Source organism: Lepidothrix coronata, unplaced genomic scaffold (assembly GCF_001604755.1).
Source record: "Lepidothrix coronata isolate B3197 unplaced genomic scaffold, Lepidothrix_coronata-1.0 Scaffold195, whole genome shotgun sequence".
Classification (NCBI taxonomy): Eukaryota; Metazoa; Chordata; class Aves; order Passeriformes; family Pipridae; genus Lepidothrix; species Lepidothrix coronata.
This window is the reverse complement of record NW_016690375.1, coordinates 1,451,269-1,472,369: the sequence shown is the minus strand read 5'-3', so window position 1 is coordinate 1,472,369 and position 21,101 is coordinate 1,451,269. Positions and strand designations below refer to the sequence as shown.

Below are 21,101 nucleotides of genomic sequence, written 5' to 3'. Positions count from 1 at the left end.
TTTTCTTGGATGCAAAATGTTCAGTGGAACAAGACACAATATTTTCTTCTCTGCTCACGAAACACGGCTCACCTTTTTTTTTTTGATACCTATGTCAACTTTTAGCTCTGTGTTTGTTTTTTTCCTCAAAAAAAATCTGAAAAGTTAACATAAGCAATGACTTTACTAATGATTTTTATCAGTTGATGGAAATCAGGTGATCACTAGGATTGTTCTAGATGTTGTACACATTTTGCAGACTGTACATCAATTCAGTGATGCCCTCCTTTCAAAACACACACAATGTTTGTAGAAAGGTATTCTGTTAACTATTATAGCATTTTCTATATAATATTTCCAATGGGAAAGTTGTTCCCAAAAATACCTAGTGTTTCTTACAGCACCTTGGTAAGAAGAAAGGTGTGAAATGAAAGAAGCTTGTAAAGCCCACCTAAAGTATACACAGTATTTCAAAAACAGATGTGCACTTCTCTGCCCTAACACTTGCTTTGCCTTGTAGAATACATAACAGTGTTTTAGTTAGCCCACTATTTGGTGGATTTACAATGGTAAAGTATTGTATGTCAGAGGAAAAAATAATAATTAAAAAAAAACACAAACAACAAAAAACAAATAAATGATTCTCTGGTAATTCAGTAAATCATTTACAATTTTCAGGTTTAAGTTTTCAAAATGGATATTCCAGATTCTATTTGAAAGTATTGCAGCAAATGCAAAATAGAGCAATTTCTTCAGATAACATGTTTATCTGCAACAGCAGATAAGAATATGTAAAAAAAAGAAATGGGTCGTTTCCCATTCGAGTAGAGATGCACTTACAGTGCCATTTGAAACACTGTCATAACTACCTTTATACAAGCCAGAGCTTGACTGCTTTCATAAATACTCATATATATTTGAGACCTGTATCCAAAGCCCCAATTTCTGCCCATAACAGTAGCAATCCACATCAGCACTTTTCACCCTCCAGTAAAACTAAGTGAACAGTCCAACTCCATCACTCACAATCATCTTGGAAGCACATCATAGAATAAGCTCATTGCTTGCATCCAAATTTTGCATTCCTGAAATAGAATAGCTTGTTCTAGTCATTGATGCAAAAAATACATTTTTAAAATTAACAGTTGTACAGTAAACTTCAAAGCTCTTAGCTGAAATGGTATAACTTTCATTGGCCATGCAGATACAATGCAGCACGAGACAGAGCTCTACCCGAGGAGCACAAACACAGCAGGCAAGACTAAATACGTTCAGTAAGAAGATACAACTATCCACACGGAAAAGAGAGGTTCAACAGGTCAAGACAACAGCTGAACAGGGTGCAACACTAGCTCATAAGAAGCCCTGATGATTTCATTTTGACAGTTCACACGCTTCAATCATTGTATGTCTTCCTTGAGTTCAAAAAAGAGTCCAAACTTGAATCCACCTTTCACAAATTCTAATCTTATTCCTTAACTATAAAACTGATTTTTGTCTCCTTTCCTGTTAGTGAAAATAAGAACTAATGGAATAGGAGACATATAGGAGTTGCCCTGGACAGACAAGAGTGTGGACCAATGGTCCACCTTGTTCCGTCTTTAGTAGCTGACAGCAATCAGTGTTTCAGAAAGGCATTAAGCCCACTGAAAATTAATTAGCTTCTAAATAAGGGGTTTGCCTCTTGAGACAAAAATACTTAAAGCAGTACAAAAGATTATAATAATAGAAATAATGTGACAGTGGCGATCCCACCTATGTTTAAATCTGAAACATGAAGATTTCCATAATCAGTCTCCTTCAATGGACACACACATGAATACTCCACATGTATTACTTAAAGGCTGCCTATGAGTACTGGCCGCTACTAATGCCTTTAAACAACAAAAGGCAAGGAAGTAGTTGATGGAAGGAAAAGGAGAGAATAAAAGGACAAGAAAGAATTACATAAACATAGAAGACGCGATCCAAAGTCCAATAAAGCCAATGGAATGATTCATATTGATTTCAGAAGTCATGCAAGACAGAGTCTGAATAGGCAGAGAACAGACTTCAGGCCCAATGGTAGACATGTTATTTCTCCAAATGTTCTACAACAAAGGACAGGAAGTTTAAAATAATCATCTGGCAGAAGAGAGTTATAGTCCATTTTGTTTCCTTTTAAATGGCTTTGGCAGCTTTTCCTGACACGTGATATAGAAAATATTTTCTTTTTTTTCCCCCACCATATCTCCTAAAAGGTACTATCCACGCACACTCAAGCCCATCAGGCTGCCTTAGTGGCCACACTACCATAGCCCTTGGGGATGATGAAAATAATATCAGCTATAAATTACATGCCCTTCTTGAAAAAGTGGCAGTCAGTGACTACTTTGAAAATCTTAGCCCTTCACCATGTTCCAGTTAGAAATGAGAAAAACCAAAATGTTCAGCGGTCTTTATCCTGATGACCATTCCAGTGGGAGCTATTACCTAGAAAACAATTAATACAAGAATAAAGCTCCATTTAAACCCAGAAACATGTTCAAATGCACACTATGGTTTAGCTTGCTCAGCAGGTAAGATGAGACGATATGTTCTTTCAGATCTTTACACAATAGGAAAAACTTAAAGTCTGAGAATACTTCAAGGCTATATTAAGTCAGTAGCATCAGTGGTCTGCAAAGATATTGTTTTGCATGACACAAAAACAAATGTATCAAAAATCCTTTGTTGTGTCACTGCATAAACTTCTTGGCTGCACAATTTATGCTTATCGGTTAGAAAAAAAATTGAACTTCTCTATCTGTTCTTTATTTTTTATTGTATATAAAAGCAGCTGAATACAGACTGTACGTTGAACAGAAGACTACGGAAAAGTGAGTTTGGTACTGTGCCCAGCCAAGTTAGCCCTAGGACCCAAACCAATGCCATTTAAAGGCATTGTAGTATACTATGGAACAAGCAAGAACCTAAAAATCCTATTTTACAAGGAGCAGACTGATGAATAAGCAATTTAACAAGATTTTTAATATGTATTTTGGCTCCAAAAATTGTGTTGTGCTAATAAATATAATCTGTCAGCACAGATGGGGGAAAATAAGAAGCAATAGAAGCAGAAATATTTCCCAAATAGTTTCAGGCTAAAACTGCTATTGAAACTTTCCTTTGCCTTGCTGGTAACATGAATACAAGTGCGTTGTCCTGGGGCATGAGAACAAGTAAATGAAGCTTATGAGAAACAAGACGGCAACATCACAGAAACTTCACCACAGACTGCTTTTTACTATGTACACAGACAGCACATCAAACTGGTCCATGATCCCAAGTACAACATGGATACTAATCAATCCTACTGAATGAATAGCACCAAGGTACACTTCTCTTGCCATTTAGCTACGAATTTCAGTGACAGCTCTTGCCTTAAAGCTGTTGCCTCAGAAACTTCTCCATTTCCTTCCTACCATTATGCCAGATCTCAACATAAATACACTTGCATGCCAGCCCATAAACACATTATCTTAAAGGTCTGGATCTCCATAAACAAGGGTACCGTTTGCAACATAGGTATTGTGATGATAAATGCTATTGCATATATCAAATTCAGTCTGGAGGGACCAGGCAAGACGTGGTGACAGACAACTGCTTGCTGTAAGTACCTGCTAAGTGCCAGAAAACTCTCCAGTTGCTTTGCTTCAACCCTTGGCATTTCAGGAGCACAAGAAACTGCTGGCATGCAGGTGAAGACTTCATTGTCACCTGGAAGTGGTTTCTGTGTCAGGAAAACAGGAAAATAAGGCAAACACGGGACTGGACAAGATGAACTTACTGAGAATGAGATAGGTAGACAGCTACCTACACAAAACAGGATAGTCAGGGTGACCAGGAGCATGTCCAAGTTTATTTGGTTACAAGGTAATGAAAGAAGAGCTACTTTACACCCACCCAGTTAAGAGCTGGTTTAGCTACCATGAGTGGCTCCTCAGAAAACTGTATCAGGATATTCCTGAGCTAACTCACTCTCAGTTTTGTGTCATTTAGGTCCCCAACACTTTCAGCCAGGCTGTTCTACCTTTTGGCATACATGCTTTTTAAAAGACACTTGCTTATTTAGAAATAGAGGTAGGTACTGATGAGGGTTCACTGGAAGGACTGTATTTCTGAACACTTCTAAATTCTTCTTTTTAAATCTCACAAAGCACCTTTCTGCACAGTTTTAAGGAAATGTTTAGACCCAATGATTCTAAAGGAAGAAGCAGAAAACAAATATGTGCCTTGCATAGCACTTTACCATTTTGGCACCAAACCACTTCCTCCCTTGCCCCTTTCTCTTTGGTGGTACTAGTAAAAGCACTTCCTTCCCTTGCTCCTGGTGAAATCCATATCATTCTTTGTCAAGATGCTGGGAATGACAGGGATCAATAAAAAGGTATCTGCTAGAAATTGTTGTGAGTCCTTTCAAAAATAAGGGATTCATGAGATGGAGATTGGCAGACCTATTACAAGCTGCCTCTTACTGAAGTTCAGTTGCTGCTCGTGTATGCTTTGAATTTGTCAGTATTGAAACAATTTTTAAGAGTCAAGATAAACATTTACATATGAGGAGAGAAGCAGTGAAAATCATGTGGGAATACATCCGGCTTCATTCTCACACAGGGTCCCATGCTATAGACCTGGTAGAGATTACTCAGCACCCAGCCATGAAAAATGGAGGTCCCTCAAAGGGGCAGGTTTCTTGACTGACAACTGTGGACTGGCAAATTCTATTTCATCAGCCTATTATTCACTATAAACATGTGGAAAATCCATCTGTTCTTATTTCTCTGTATACACCAGATATCAAAGGAAACAAAAGCCTGTCTAAGCAAAAAGCAAGAGCATGACAGGAATACTCTCAAGACCTTATTCTCACAGTACAAACAGTCTCTGTTCCCTGTGCCTCCCATAGATGTTTGCTAACACAATAGAAGGTGGCTCTCTGTACATCCTCTCTCAGATCAGATAAACCAAAATACCTCTCAGTGATAGTACAAGACAACGCAGTTGCTTGGACTGAGCAACAGACAGCCAAGAAATCTTTCATTTACATTACTGGATTTACAGTGACTAGTCTCAAGGAAGTAACTTTATGGGTAACCAGCCTGTCTACGTGAAAAACAAGGAAAGCAGTATGGGTTTCTGAGGGGCAGTTTGGAAGAGGTGAAGATCTTTGCACCTAAAGTAACAAGTGAAAGATCTGACTCCTCAAACGCACAGTTAGTTCCAGTTGTACTTCCAACATGGAAAAAATAATACAAAATAACAATACAAGGTAGAAGTGGTTTATAATTCAGGAAAATTTGTCTTAGCGTGTCTCAGCTGCATGGACCACATAGCTGTTGTACCAATAGGCATATGTACACACACACAGTACCTGTACCTCAGCAAGAAATATTGATGAAAATTATTTCAGCTAAAATCATATGAGATATGATCTACTTCTGTGCAGAGCAAGTTAAGAGCATTAGTTACAGTCCATGCGAGACTGTGAATAAATGAAACTCAGTGAATCTTTTTTAGGAGAGGGAAGAGAAAGACACAAGAAAAACTTCTCTTTGGTCACTTTTTTCCTTTTCTTCTCAACTGGAATTTTTAGAAAATGCATCTTTTAATATGGATTTCCAAAATCCTTCCTAAACTAGACAATCCAACAGCTACAAGTAGTCCGTCATTACTAGATTTCTCTTCTTACTTCCTTCTTTAAATATTGCGCAAGATTTAGCTATTTGTTAATATGAGTAAAGCAGCCTTATCACTGTCACGGAGAGCATTTCCTAACAGACACCAGAAAGTTACGTAGGCTTTTGGAATAGTTTCAAAACTGGTCTGACCCTCTTCTTACTAGAACCTGAATTACTTCTGCATATTCAGCTGAGAGAAGTCTAGGGATGGAGATGTTCTGCTACCGAGAACATTTCCAGCTGCAGATCATACTCTTAAGTGCAGACCAACTTTCACATAGAGAAAGGCCTGAGTGTTGAGGTGGTGTTCAAAACCCCATAGCAACACTAAGCAAAGAAGTGCCTCTTAGTCCACAGAAGTCAAATCATAAGGAATGAAGCTTTTTAAATATCCATGGTAAGCACACTCCCTTGGTATTTTATTGTACAAATTGTATTTGTAGTTACCACTGAATTGTAGCTGTGATGTGAATGAGAAGTGGTTGTAAAGAAAAAGGATTCTGCTGCACAACTGGGGACCAAGCTGGAAATTGTTAGAAACAGGCATCACTCTAGTGATATACCACAAATATTTACTCCTTTTTGTGAGCTGAGAATGTGACACAAAATCTCTAGTAGTCAGTGGGCCTCACAAGGAGTTTGTGACTCCCTGAACTAAAATACTAATTTAGTTAGATTTTTTTTTCACACCGTGACCCCTCTGCTCTTTCTGGGAATTGTGGAGATTTTTTAAATAGTACTAATTCTCACTACCAGATGGTAGCAGCACTTTGTCAGAGCATTATTACATTTAAGTTAACACTTGGAATTTTAATGCAATGGCTCCAAGACTTGCTTCTCAAACCCTTCCTTAAAAGAGCCATTTCAAAGCTTACATCTATGACTGCTGTCAGCCACTGGATTCAAATCATTCTGAGAAGTGGCCTTTGAAACAGCAGTATTAAAAAATGATAAAATACCTTCAAATTCAAAATGGTCAGGGGGAATTTGTGAAATGAACCGCAAGCAGTAATCTCCGTTGTATTACTAAAGCAATGCTAACAACAAAATACATCTCCGTGGCACTTGCTCCTGAACCTGTTTCAGAAAACCTAAATGCTGGTTACGTTTGCTTACTCATTGCAGATGCCTGGAGGTGAGAGGAAAAGAAAACGGCACATGCTTGTTCTGAAGAGAGGATTAGGCAGAATGAAGGGATGTGGTATTGGGGATGATTTAACAGCTTCCAAAGCACTGACAATTTCAATATTCTATTTGTTACTCCAAGTTAGTGCTACAAAATGACACAAGGACCTTGTTTATAGAAAGTTAGCCTCTCCTCTCTCTCTTTCATGTTCTGGATGGAAGTCTATAAACCTAGTATTTTCTGAAAACACTTGTACTCCTTACTTGACACAACACAAAGAGCCAGTTAATTCTAGCCTCAGGGACATTTGGCAGTCTTACAAAAAATGGGGGGGGAAATGTATCCCTTTTAAAAAAATGCTAAAATAATCCAAACCCACAGTCCTTTAATGAACAGACATTTTTATTTTTTTCTTAACAACTAAATCCTGCTGAAGAAGATTTTCAGCAATGGCAAATTTCAAATGCTGTCATTATCTACCTTCCCCAAGGAAGTATTTACCTCCTTCTCCATACATCATTCAGGTCTCTTATTTGAGATCATTGATCTCAAACAGAAAAATATTTTAAAAACTATTAACCCAAATTCTTAATGTGTCTCATTTATAGGAAACACAGGCCAGCTTTTGGTGCAGCCTTCTACTTGGGAGTTTTGGAAAGGGGGTTGACAGCTGTGCTTAGCAGTGGCGAGAGTTGGTTGAGTGGTGAAGGGGTACAGGAAACACTTGGAGGGGGCCAACCTGAGTGATGGGCCAGTCTAGCTTTGTAAGACTACAGGACAATTTTAGGGAACAGCAGGTAAGAAACACAAGCTTTGCTGCTTTGGATGGGGGTTGGACGACGTTGATGTTGACAGAAAACCAGATTCTAAGCTAAACAGGCCAAATGAGGACATATGCACAAGATAACTGTGAAAGCAGATCCACTCACCACTCTCGAGCTGCACTGAAGAGAGGTTTAACTTCTAAAGCAAGCTATGCAGCTATCTGAGATGAGGAGAAAGCTAGTGCTCTCCCCCTCATTTCGTGAAAGACACAGCAGGCCTTGAATCCAGAAGGACACTGCATTATTTACCCTTTCCTTCCTTCCTAAATTAGGTCAACAGTCAATGGAGCAGAAGCTGTGGCCATGTGCATCCCTTCCTCCTACTCACCAACCATAGAAGCTGTGTTTACAAGGAGGAATAGTACAGACCAGCCTATAAAATAAACTGCTGCACATAGGAAGCAAAGGAAGATTATTCAGAGGGACAATGCTAAGCCACAGGAAGGTACAATACACTTGGAGCTATCCTGGGAGCAGAGGAGTGGAAGTCGATGCTTCGGTACTCATTGTTTCTATCTGTGTGCAAAGGTATTAAACAATACAAAGATAAAATGGATCTCACTTTTCTGCAAAGTAATCAGGTACAATTATCAGCTAAAAAAACCCAAAATATTAAGATCTACCACACAAATTAAATGCTTTACAGTAAAACTATAGAGGCTAGACAGGGAGAAACAATCCCTTTTCTAATCTATAATTTAGTTTCTTTAAAACTTAATATTATCTTCTAGATATATTGTTCTCAAAGTATTGTTTGCATTATATTATTAATCTTTTCAGTAATATTTGTGTCATTCCAGTGCCTTGCTCCTTTGGATTTCTCAGCTTTTCTCGTACCCATAGATATACGTCTCCTTCTCAAGGACTGTCCCAAATATTTAAAGCCCAGTCTGCAAACCACATAAGTGTAACATTACCTGTTATTCCCTAAAAGTATCCCATAGTCTTATAAAGCTAGACTGGCCCATCACTCAGGTTAACCTCTTCCAAATGTTTCCTGACCCCCCTTCACCAGCCAACCAACTCGTGCCACTGCTAAGAACAACCGTCCACCTCCTTTCCAAAATTCCCACGTAGAAGGCATCACCAGAATCCTCCCCAGAGTAGTCCCACCCCCAGAGCCTCTCTGTGGCAATGAATCCCATGCCGAAGCCTTGTTTCTTGCTGACTCATGCTGTCCTTTACCTGCAAACTCCTGCTCTCCTCACAGCTTAGAAACATCATCAATGATGTCCCTGGGACATCACCCTCCCTGATGGTGACACCAAGCACAACTGATCACTCCCCATCTAGCATATAGATTATATATAGGACATGCTTTTTTCCTGCCCACTCCCCTCAGCCATTTTATTTGATATATGCCCTATACTCTTTGTAGCACTGTCAAATATGAGAGAACTTTTTCAAGTAAATGGGCATTTCTCATGTATCTCCAGGATGAAGTCAAATTTTGTAACAGGAGAGCTGCTCCAAGGAGTTGAAAAATCATTCCTCTAGATTGTTTCAATAATTTTTCAGTAATATTTCCATAACACTCTAGAAACTCCATAATACTACCTAATGAGGCTGCAGATGCTTTCAGAATCACTATGTTTAAATCTCTTTTTAAAAAAACAGGGAATTTTGCAACATACATTGTTCCACTATCCCAAAAAGGGCTCTTCCTATCTAGTCTTCCAAAACTGTACCATGAAATATTTCTCCAAACAAATGAGACAGAGAGAGAGTGACAGCATGCATGTGCATAACCATGTGTACTAAATAAAGCCAGAGAGTAATATGGTGGCAGCTGACGAGACAGTGACTGTTTTTATTTTGCCAATTTAACCAATGTTATTGGTAATAAAGTATCATAGGTAATTATCATACATGTTGGGCTTCATTTTCTGTCAATTCTTTCACCTCACAGCCCCAGACCAGGAAGCTCTGACATCAGCCACACCACGTCTGCCCTGACAGGATGTCTCTGTAGACGTATCTACCTGCTTTCAACCCTTTGTACCCAGTGATCATTCACAAACATGAATGAGTGAATCTGTCTCTCAAAAGACACCACAAGACTTGCAACTTTTTCTCCAGCTGTATAAACTGTCTTGAGCCGCAGAGAGATCCAAGCCCTCTCTTTCACTTCACCCTCAAATCTCCTGACAGCCAACTTTTTGTTTCATATTTGTACAGCTTCTAGCACAGTGAGGTGCCATTTCACGATGTGTATTCGCGTTATGACTTCCTGCCTGTAAGCAAAAAAACTTCCCAAATCTCTGTGTTGGTACTTAGGGTGAAAATCAATGCCATCCCAAATTAAAGAAAAATCCAGTCAAATATTTTTAAAAAAAGAATAATCCTTCTGATTACTGAAAAAGTGCATTTATACATTGTATATGCTTGCATTTATACATACCCCAGTGCTCGTTATTAACCTGTAGCATGGAACTGCAAATTAAAGTAGTACATGAGTAGTAAATTTTTGAAGATATTTATAGCAAATATATTAGTGGATATACTGCAATAGTGCTTTGGTTCTGTATGTTCACAAAAGGGACAGCTGAAGGAAGATTACATTCAAGAACTATAACCAACTTTTGAAGGTATATTTATCTCAAAAGAGGTCAAATAATCAGAATTCCACATAAATAAAAACAGTTTTATCTGTCCGAATTTGTGTTATGGTGACTTTTTTAACTTTTTTGTTCCAAAAAAACCCAGATATTTAAGACTATAGAACATAGTGACAATTACAACTTCTTGCTATGAGCTTGGAATATGAGAGAGAAAAAATGAACAGAAATAGTAAAAGGGAGAAATACGTGTATTTTAATATGACTAATAATAGCTATCTCCTTTCACTTGCATTGAACACACATACTGTCCACTGGCTACACAGTCCCTGTACTCTACAGTGGTTTCATTGAGCCAGAACTGAACCTTTTCTACTGTCTCTTTCCCTTTAACAACTCTCCAGTACATGAAATGATTTTAAAATGTTTCTCAAATGATTAAGCTGAACACTATAAAGACTGCAGGAAGGCAAAGGATATACAAAAAGAAACATCCTTGCTTAATACTGTTTGGTCTGGAGATATCCCCACAATGTGCTTTCAGCCAGGCAACTTTTAATACTGATTGCAATCAGTGAGGTAACTCTGCAGTAGTGTCTTGCCACCTGAGGAAGACAATCGACATCTTCAAAACATCCCAGTGTCTCAGGAGCCTAAGCTTGACTTCAAGCCAGTCAGACGAGCTCCCGCATGCTTCAAAAGCAAGGCAAGTTACTGTCTCTCATCAGGTCTGGGTCCTAAACACAGGGTTTGAGTGTAGTCCTAAGGCAGGGAAATCTGCCCTGTGCAAGTTTTCATTTCTCTCTTTAAAACTGGGTTTGCAAGATTGTTATATCTGTGTACATTAAAATTAGGCACAGCAAATCCAGGCCTGACATTCAGGTCTGCTTCTATGATATCCTCTGTTCTCTCCAGAGCTCTCATCTGGAGCTACTTTCCACAGCACTGGAGTGGCACTATTTGATTTTGATTTATCACAAGTGAATTATTATAATGAAATCACCAATGCGATTTAAGCCTCTGAGAAAGATATGGTTGGAGTAACAAAAAATTGTTCTGCAAAACAAGCAATTATTGTTAGGTTCAGTGAATATTGGCCTTAGCAATCCAACTGATTATAGAAAGTTAATGTTTTAAAAGGCAATGAAAAAATAAGAAATTAAATCCTTTAAATCTGCGTGAAAGACTCCAAGAGGAATTTTACGGTTATTTTCACTGCATATTTTATTAGATATGTGATATTTTATTCATGGGTAAAGCAAATATAACAATTAGGAATAATTAGCATTTCAGCACAGAGTGTTATCTAATACATTAAAATACACATATAATTCTTCGTTTAAATTCTGTATCCTCACATTTTCCCCTCTCTGGTTCAGAATTTTTCCATTTAGCATAGCATTTACAGGAATATTATAGAGTTCCCAAAGAAATAGACAGAATTACTGTCTTTTGCCTTTGATATCTTATTTTCCTCTCCTCCTTGCATTTTTACTCATTTTCTTTTTCAATTTCCTCTTGAACTTAGCTTGCCAGATGAATCCAGCATAACTTGCAGAAAACTTTTTCCCTTACATCTTTTCTTTTCCACTCTACTCCCTCACCATTCCAAAACTAATGTGTGCAATGGAAATCTACTTCAAATCTAACCCTACTCTTACAAATCCATCAGTTTACAGTTGACTAAATCTAGAGTAATTGTCTCTGTACCACCTCTTCCATCATAATTTCAATGCTACACAGAAATGCTGTAGTTACTGTATTATCCTCTCTCATTAAGTAAGTGTCACTTTTTATTATGCCTTTTCTATTTTTCTTTTTTTTAATGCAGTACTTACAGCTCACAGAATAACCCTTCCCTGAGCTTTTGTGGTTAGTCCCAGACCAAAGCAGAAAGAAGTTTCTCCAGCTGAAGTGCACTCTGCAGTACAATACAGAACACGAAATACCTCCTTCTCTGAATTAAGTATATTATCACTGAAACTAGGACATAAATTCTGAGCCTTACAAAATTACAGCACTGCACAATTTCAAAGCTCATTCCCCTGCCAAGTTTCATAACTGTCATCCAAACACCAGCACATTTCATTTACTAACCTTCAATTTCAGTCTGTGTCCTCCCTGTTATACAGATCAGTTACAACTCTCCAAGTCACATAAACCATTATTAATTATAGTCGTTGCAGGCACAAGAGAATCTTTCCCTTACTCCATCAGGTCTCTCAATTGCTTGGCCAACAATAACCAGAAACCAAAGCCTGACTCCTGTAATGAAGAATAGCAGAGGAAACTGCCACGACAGTGCTCATGGGAAGAGACTGAAGGACAGAAAGATACAGTAAGAAAGAAACCTTCTTCTCAATCACTCTTTCTCTAAGTGCTTCCATTTTAGTATCAGTGTTTAAATGACTACATCAAGAATATACAATTACATTCTACCTTTGTAGTGGGAGACAACAGCACCTCCTCTTCTCCATGTGCTGCTTCAAATGCACAAGCCAGCTAAGAACTGTGTCCAGAAGGCTTTGCCCGGACTTCTTTACCCAGTGTTGAGGATGGATTAACTAGCATTGCATCACACTTATCTAGCACGTATTTAGCACATATTCCATGCCACGCATCATATTCCAGCAGCTCAGTATTGCACCTTTTCCAATACAGCCTATCAGGCTAGATGAGCAAGGAAGGCATGATCAACACTACTCTGAAAAAGGCCAATGTAGCTCATTGTGGTAACTATCCCAAGCAACAGCACAGCTCATAATTGCTAGCAAACACAGTAGATGGTGCAAGAATATAATGTAACACCACTGAAGGAAAGGAACTGCATCTGTACCCAGGAAGCCCAGTAGGAACCCAACTGCTAGACAGCCAATCCAGGGTACAGAATGCCCCAAAGAAACACGAGCTTTCCTGACCAGCTCCCAACCACTATGTCAGTTTGCCAGCAAACCTGCATGTTATGCATTACTGTTGGGCTGTGACAGTCATACTTGCCTCGTGGCATTTCTAGATAACACAAATTATTATCTCCGGGGCTCTCAGAGATGGGCGTCAGCATGACCAGAGCCATGAACTGGATTGTAAGGTCTATAGGATGCATAGGTGTGTAGCTATTCAGGTTTTGACACATATGCCAAGCCTGAATCTGAAATCAAGTTTTTATTCAAATTTCACCAGCTTAGATAACTCACTCCTTCTGATATTTAAATCTAATTGGAAAAAAAAAAAAGCGAAACTGAATTTGCAGATGCAGAAAGGTATCCAGATTTGCCCCATTACCAGTGTATCACCTGAAGTTAACCTTTTGCACATACCAAGCTATCATGTATAGTAATATACTTACATTTTTTCAAAGTTTGGTTAATTTCTTATAATTGCTCAAAATATGGACAATTTTTGAATACTATTTCCTTTTCTTACTGTTTACTTGTAAGTCCAAGCAGAAATGGTAATTGTCCGTGTCTAATAAGTTTTTTAAACACTGAAGATATAAAACAAACTATGTTTGGAGAGAGTGTGGATTAAAACTGTTACCATGCTGTCACATAAACCCAGGTAACCAAGAAAATTAACTAGAAACTGACAGCTAAATAGAACTACTCTTTCACATAAACTGTTTTTAAAACCATTCATACTGTGTTGGGGGGGGGGAAGAAAAGAAAGAAACCAAGCAGTGGAGTAGTGAGAAAGAGTAAAACCTCAAAAGGCAAAAGCCTCCAATAAATTTAAACCAAAAATAGACTGTCATGGCAGATTACAGATAGCTATATATCAAATGGAAGAAAATGATGTAAGTTCAAGTTTATATCTAGGGAGTAACCTAATGGCTTACAAAAGTCATCTCTTGCCAATACCACTTGCTTTACAGGACCAGGGAGTGGAAGAGAACCATACTTAATGCCTTTGTTCATTAAGTTAAATGAACCTTAGTTGGTAGGTTTATGTAGTCGCAGTCTTAAAAGATTTTTCTCCAGTGTGTTTTTTCAAAGATGGCACTGTGAGAATAAAGGCTCTGTGCATCCATAAGTAGTGATATAAAAGCACACAGCAGCAGCAGTGATTGTCATGTCAGACATTTGTTAGGGCACCACTTGAAAATGGATGGTTGGTTTTTTTACTCTGTCTTTATCAAGGACAAAGAACCTGATATAACACTAAGAGTTATTTAAGAACATGAAAAGGAGCCGCCTGCTGCAGTCAGCAATCCACCGGCTCAGTTTAAAATCTTCTGAAGTCAACTGAACAACTCACCTGGATCATGACAGACTCTGGATCAGGCCCTGATGATGACTAAGAAACACTCTAGAAAGCAGTGACACCTAATGGCAAACATGCCTTTGGATGATGGCATGCAAAGTTACCCCTCTTTAGCTACACAGTAAGTACACACATTACAGGGACTGAAACACTATCAGAAGTTTCATCACCTGGGAAAGCATTTTAGAAATAACGCACATGGAAACAGAGCATGTGTCACACATGCTGAGCAGTTAAGTAGAACATAGTTACTAATAGAACCCACTGGCTGCTGAGCCACAGTGCACTGTATTCCAGGTCTTCATTCATATGTGTGTTTAAAATAAGCAAGAAATCTTGGAAAATTATAGGGCAGGGAAAACTGGGATCTGAATGCTCCTCTGTGGACACTATAGGTACACAGAGATTTATTTGTTTTTAAAAAATCTGTTTTGCTTGCTTGTCATGTGCTTTACAAATATATGTGAGAGCGCAGTAACGAACAGTTAGTGACATACGCTACAAACCTTCTAATGAGGCTTTACCAACAGCACAGTAAATTAAATTCCTATTATCAATGCACAACACAATGCAAGCCAAGTTGCACTGTAGCACATCAGCTTACAAAAAGAAATGTGGACATGCATACCACCAAGCAAGGAGACTCCCTTTCCCTTATAAAAAAAATTACATTTTAAAGACACTACTAATATCAACAGAAGAAACAAGTAATAGACCCTATGTTAGAACTGCCTTGATATTATTATCTGTGGTACAGAAGAGCTTAAAGACATGAACAAAAACTCAGGACCCAGCAATGCTGGGAACTTGTCCAACACAAGGAATGCAGCAGTCCTGGCCTACAAAGTCTAAAAGCTCTGAGGAGTAAGGTAAGAACAGAACTAATTTTCCCTCTCAGGGAAAAAAAAAGTATATATAAATATATATTAAAATCAGAGGAAAAAATATATGTAGAAGCATATATAATACATATAGTCATATATATATTATATTATATATATTTCTGAACTTGCCATTGAAAATAAGAAAGCTAAGGGCAGTACACAACTGACTGCATAAAACTGAAGTTACTGATAAACAAAAAACAATTTGAAGTAATCAGGGGGCCTGAACTAGATGAATTAACCTTGAAAAATACTTAAGTGTATATTTTCAGCAAAACTTTTGTACAATACTATGTGACTGCTGCCCTAGGTGATTTTGCAGTACCTAACACACGCATCTGCATCTATGCTTCTACAGGCACAATAGGAAATCCATATGCACATGCAGACGTATTACTATGTACATGTCAAGGGAAAATACTGAGCACAAAGTACAAAATATAAAAGCATGAGACTATCAGCTGTAGAGGATACAAAGCATACGCAAATTGTGCAGTTGACAAGGAGTGCCACCTAATCCCTGCTTAATTAAAACACTGTTCTAAACTCCTGTTTAGGGAGTGAGGAGTGTGGGACGACTGATGTATGAAGAAAATATCAGGCAGCGTGGCTAATCTCAAAGACTTGGGAGCTTTCAAGCTACATAAATCAGAGCGACTTTTTGAATAGCCTCATAAAACACAGAATCATTGCCATTCCACTCACGACTTTCAGATTCTTCCTACAGCATACAGATCATTAGGAAACTTCTAAGCAATCAAGTAATGTGGGACTGATGAAATTACTCAATCAATGCACGGGCTGAGAGAAGCAGCATAATACAGAATGGCACAGTTTTGACATGGTAACCCTGCCCCTTTCTTTTTTATATAGGGGTAACGAAAATTACAGTGCAGTCGATTCATTTCAACATTTTCACAAGAGTGCTTAATGTAGTCCTTCTGAACTGCCAGTTCCTATTTACAATACCAGGGCAGCAGAAACGTACAGACTATAAGCAGCTCTACCGATGTTTAAAATATGATACAGGGAAACGCTTTTTTTTTAAATGTGCACACTTGCATACACACAGACCTCCTCTAATGATCAAAAGCAGAAGCTATAAACAGAAGACATAAATATGAAAATGCACTATCATAGATAGATACCAGTCACCATATCCCTCCCACTGCCATCACCAGGTCGTTAATGTCTACTCACTAAATTGTAATATTTTTTGGCATTGTCTAAGAGATGACTGATAACATACTTTGATATAGAAAACATCTATTTACAGGAAATACATAAAACATAGGCAAGCAAGAGTTTCTGCATTATATCAAAAAAAGTATGTGCTATTAGAAAAAGGCTATGCACAGGTAAGGTGTTATTTCTTATGACCATCTGCCCCTCCCAAACATGGGAAAATATTTTTCCACTTGAATATCTTAAAACTACAAAAGGAGAACAAGATAATACTTTTATTCTGTCTGTTGCCTAAGGCATCACTACCACCTCTGGTAGTATTTCGTTTCCCCTGAACTGAGAATTTTGGTTTTATGAGTTCTTCTGTAGGTAATTTGTTCATAGAGTACCCTGTTACTGCTTTTGTTAACTCAGTTAAATACATACATTTTATTAGTTATGTCTAAATATTTTATACATAAGTTTACTTAGTACAAGTCGAAGAAAACAGAAGGAGGTTAGAATACCAGGTCACAAAATACAGTGGTGTTACTAGGGGCCAAAATTTCATCTGTGAGTTGTACAAGTTGGAATACTTAGCTATGTACCCACTTATTGCTAAAACAGTTCTAATTTCAGGTCATCTAGTTTCAGTGTGTTCATTTTAGCAGATTTAAAGCTCTGTGTAACAATTTTATATTTTGCCATTTTCACGGCAACATAAACTAGTCAATAAAAAGAGCTAATCCCCTTGTCAACTGTACTAATTGTCTCTCAAGACAAATTAATTGTGTGAGAAGCAACTATTTCAGTTTTGATGGTTTTTTTCCTGCTTTCAATGAGGATTTACTGTGCTGATGCATCTAATCACTAACAGCATTATTAAAAAAAACGCATTAAAATGTGTTGCATTCCTCATATAAAACCAAGTAAGACAAATTTTCATTAACTCGAGGAGAGAAAAGCTATCATCTCCCTTGGCGTTAGTGCAAAGGCACACAGCTTGCCCAGCAGCGCTCCTTTAGCCAGGAGGATGGGTGACAGGGGATTGCAAAGAAACTCATCTGCTACACAGTCAAAATTTCCCCCCAAATCCTAAAATGTGATCGCTTGTTACCAGCTCTTCAGAAAGAAATCGTAAGACATAACTGTCTCCTAGTGTCGCTTTAACAGTCTACAACTGGGAAGAATTAAAAAAGTCATTCTCCCTTTAAAAGGAGGGCACAGTGCGCTGCCTCCCCGGTGCAATATTTGCCGCTCCAGTCGCACACAGCTATAAGGACTGACCCCTATAAAGTTGCGGTACCCAAGGGCAGCGGTGGCTCGTGGCCTCGGGGACAGGGAGGACTACACGAAGGGCTAGCTCATCTCTGCCCAAACATCGGTGTCCTGCAGGAAACCTCCTGACGGCCGGGCTTTCCAAACGCTCTTCCCGCTTCCCCTTTTCACAGAAACCCGCTACGGATCCCCACGACAAGCACCGGCAGACATATTTATAGAGCCAACCCCTGGGGGAGCGGCAGCTGCCCCACGGCCGGGGCCGGCAGCGCCCCGGGGACCTCCCCAAAACCCCGGCGGGACCCTGCCCCCAAATGCACCTTCCCCGGGGCAGCGCGGCGCCGGCCGCCCGCCCGCCCCCGCTCCGCCTGCGTGCGGTGCCTGCAGATGGGCGAGCGGCAGCGAGGGAAGCGCCCTCCTCTCCTCTCCCCCTGTCCCTCCCCGCACATCCCCGGCCGGCGCAGGGGGGCGACCCGCTCTCGCCAGTCGCGGGAACAAAACGCCGCTCGGCAGCGGGGCTCGGCGCTTCCCAGGGATGAGCCCGCCGAGGGAGCGCTGCCGTGCCGGAGATGGCTCAGGATAACGGGGAGCGAAGGGGGCATGGGCGCCCTGTCTCCGGCTGGGAGCGCGGGCAGCGCCGTGCTCGGGCATCCCCCGAGCTGCCCCGCCGCCTGTGCCGGCCGTCCCCCTTCCCCCGCCGGCCGAGGGGGAGGCCTCTGCCTTTCTCGCGGGTGCCGCGGCCCCGAGAGACGCTCACCGAGCCGGCGGGGTGGCGGCCCGGGAAGGGGGTGCCGGGCGGCCAGAGCCCCCCGCCCCCGCGGCCGCCCTCCCGCCCACGGCAGGGGAAGCGCTCACGTTGCCCAACCACCTGTTCCGCCGCGGGAGAGGAAGGCGGGATGGGGGGGTGTGAAGGAAGGGGAAGGGAAAAGGGGCGGCGGGGGTGGGGGTTGCGTGGCTGTCGCGGTGGTGTGGGAAATACGGGGATGCTTGGGGTCTCCCCCGGCCGAGGGCTAGCCGGGGCAGGCGGAAGGCAGGCTGGAGCTGAGGGTCTGCGGGGAGGGACCGGGGAAGTGCCTGAGCCCTGCCCCCCCCCCCCCCCCCCCCGCCCCGATCATCAGCCTCATCAAAACCTCAAGGTCTAAAGCACGCACGTACCCCGCCGACAAGAAACCTTTACACAGCGCGGTAGGGGAAAAAGAGGACGCCTGAGAACGTGGTGGAAAGCAATTATAAGAGGGGAGCAAACAATAAAAAAAGCAAGCGAGCAAGGGATAAAGGAGCGCGGGGGCTGCGGGGGGAGGGGGGAAAGCCTGCCAAGAGAGGGAAGGTTGCAAAGGAGAGCTGGAAAAGTGTCCAGCAGCACCAGCAGGCGCAGCACCCCCTTACCGATATGAATGATTGAATCTGCAATCGCCGCTTTCCAGGTTCGAGTCCAACAGACGGACACGACCAGGATGAGGGAGAAAACTTCCATCTCCTCCGGAGGTCCAGGCTTTGTAACAACAAATCTCTTCACCAAGCGGTGCCGCCGCGGAGGACAGCGCAGCGCCGAAAGCCCAAGAGTTTGAGATGCCGCCGGAGGAGCGTGTAAATCCCGGTGGTTGGCGCAGAGCCGCGGCTGGGCAGGGAGTGAGCCCGGGGCTCCGAGCGCTTCTCTCCTCGGCGAAACCCCGCGTCACTTCGGGGGGCTCCTGGGCAGCACCAGAATTGCTGGGAGCGCCGGCAGCAAATCCATCCAGCCCGGGCGCCGCCGCGGGCAGCAGACGCCTCTGCTGGTCAGACAATCCCCATCCTTCCGCCGGGTCCAGGGATCCGCTCGGTCCCGCTGCTGCACAGCAACTTCCAACCCACACCACGCACACGCTCACACACACACACACATACACACAGGCACAGACACGCAAACACGAGCAGACACGCACAAACCCCCTTGGCCAGAGAAGCCCCAGGAGCCCGCAGCAAATAGCTCGCCTTCAGCGAGGTGGGAGGAGCGGGCGACTGGGAGAGCAGGCGATCCCGCTTCCAGCAGCCAGATTCCTGCAGGAAAAGCCCCCCCGGAGGCCAAAAAACAAAGTGAACTTCAAGGTAATGCAGATAGTAATGCAGAGATTTCCCCCCACCCTTCGCTTAGAAAAATCGCTTCCCACAACTGGAGGAAAAAAAATAAATCTGCCAATGGAGCCCAGCGTGCTGTCTCTGTCGCGCAAGGTGGTGGTTGGACAGGGCAGGAGCGAGAGGAGGAGTACCCGGAGCGAGTCAGAGGAAAGCAGATGATGGTCTGCAGGTTGCTTTTGGAGCTCGCTTTGCTGGTGGGATGCAGAGAGAGCTGGCAGCTCCAGCACCAGCCAGCACGTTGCCTAGAAATGGATCACCTAGGAGAAGGAGAGAGAGCGAGAGATAAGTGCTATCAGCCAGAGAGGGAGAAACAGAGAGAGAGAGCGAGAGCGCTTCTCTCTAATAACCACCTCCTCCCCCTATCTGCAAAACAAGGGAGAAACAAAATAGAACCCTCATCTCCCTTGAAATCTTCAACTGGGACTAAGGAACAGACATAGGCAGGAGTGCATGGAGCCTAAAAATACACTGGGGGGAGGGGGGAGAGAAAAGATCTTTTTGAAGTGTTATGCTCAGCTTAAAAAAAAAAAAACCAAACCACCCCATTTATTTAACCTTGTAACTCCACTGCAGGTATCAAGTTCAAAGCTAGATGGGCACTATTGCATCTCAGTCTTTGACAAGTGAGTCAGGGACGTTACTTGAAGGGGAAAAGGAAAAAAAATCAGGGACACCTGGTCTCGAGGGGGAAATGAAGACCTAAAAATCTATTAATATTACTTTAATTATCTGTGTTCTTGATGGAATTTTCACAATTCTTTAAAGCAATGAATTGGATTTTTTTTCTTCCTCTCTCTTTAGGTAATGGAGAAATTTCTATGGGAAACATTTACAGCACACTTTTCATGCTCAGGGTTCTGTGAATTCATTAACCGATTAATCCTCAGACTTCTCGTGCTGTAGTTAAATACATTATCCCCATTACGCAGACAGAGAATTGTACAGAGAGGTTAAGTATGTTTCTATAAACCAGCCTAAATCCCCATTTTATGTCTTATTACACTTTCTTCTGACTTTGATTTTTCTAGTCACACTAGAGACAGGAAGCAGAAGTCAAAGAATTGCTCAACATAGCAGTTATATCCTAAACTCACACAAGTCCTGGTAGTCAACCAGAGGTTGACCAACCCATTTTCTTCAGAAAGAATGTCTTTAGAAGGAATTTTCTTAGTTATAGTACTTCTAAGTTCATCATATCTGACTTGCATATTTCC

At 41.3% G+C, this 21,101-nt stretch overlaps 1 protein-coding gene across 1 annotated transcript in view; it reads right to left on the bottom strand.

The window, feature by feature from the left end:
- LOC108505553 (glutamate receptor ionotropic, delta-2-like) overlaps positions 1-20,222 on the bottom strand; it is a gene marked incomplete at its 3' end in the record, with an annotated part of 143,482 nt that extends 123,260 nt beyond the window's left edge. Inside the window, exon 1 of the mRNA XM_017831699.1 lies at positions 19,159-20,222. Within this exon, the coding sequence (XP_017687188.1) occupies positions 19,159-19,246 (88 nt within the window). The remainder of the gene's footprint in view (positions 1-19,158) is intronic.
- Positions 20,223-21,101: the final 879 nt, after the last annotated feature.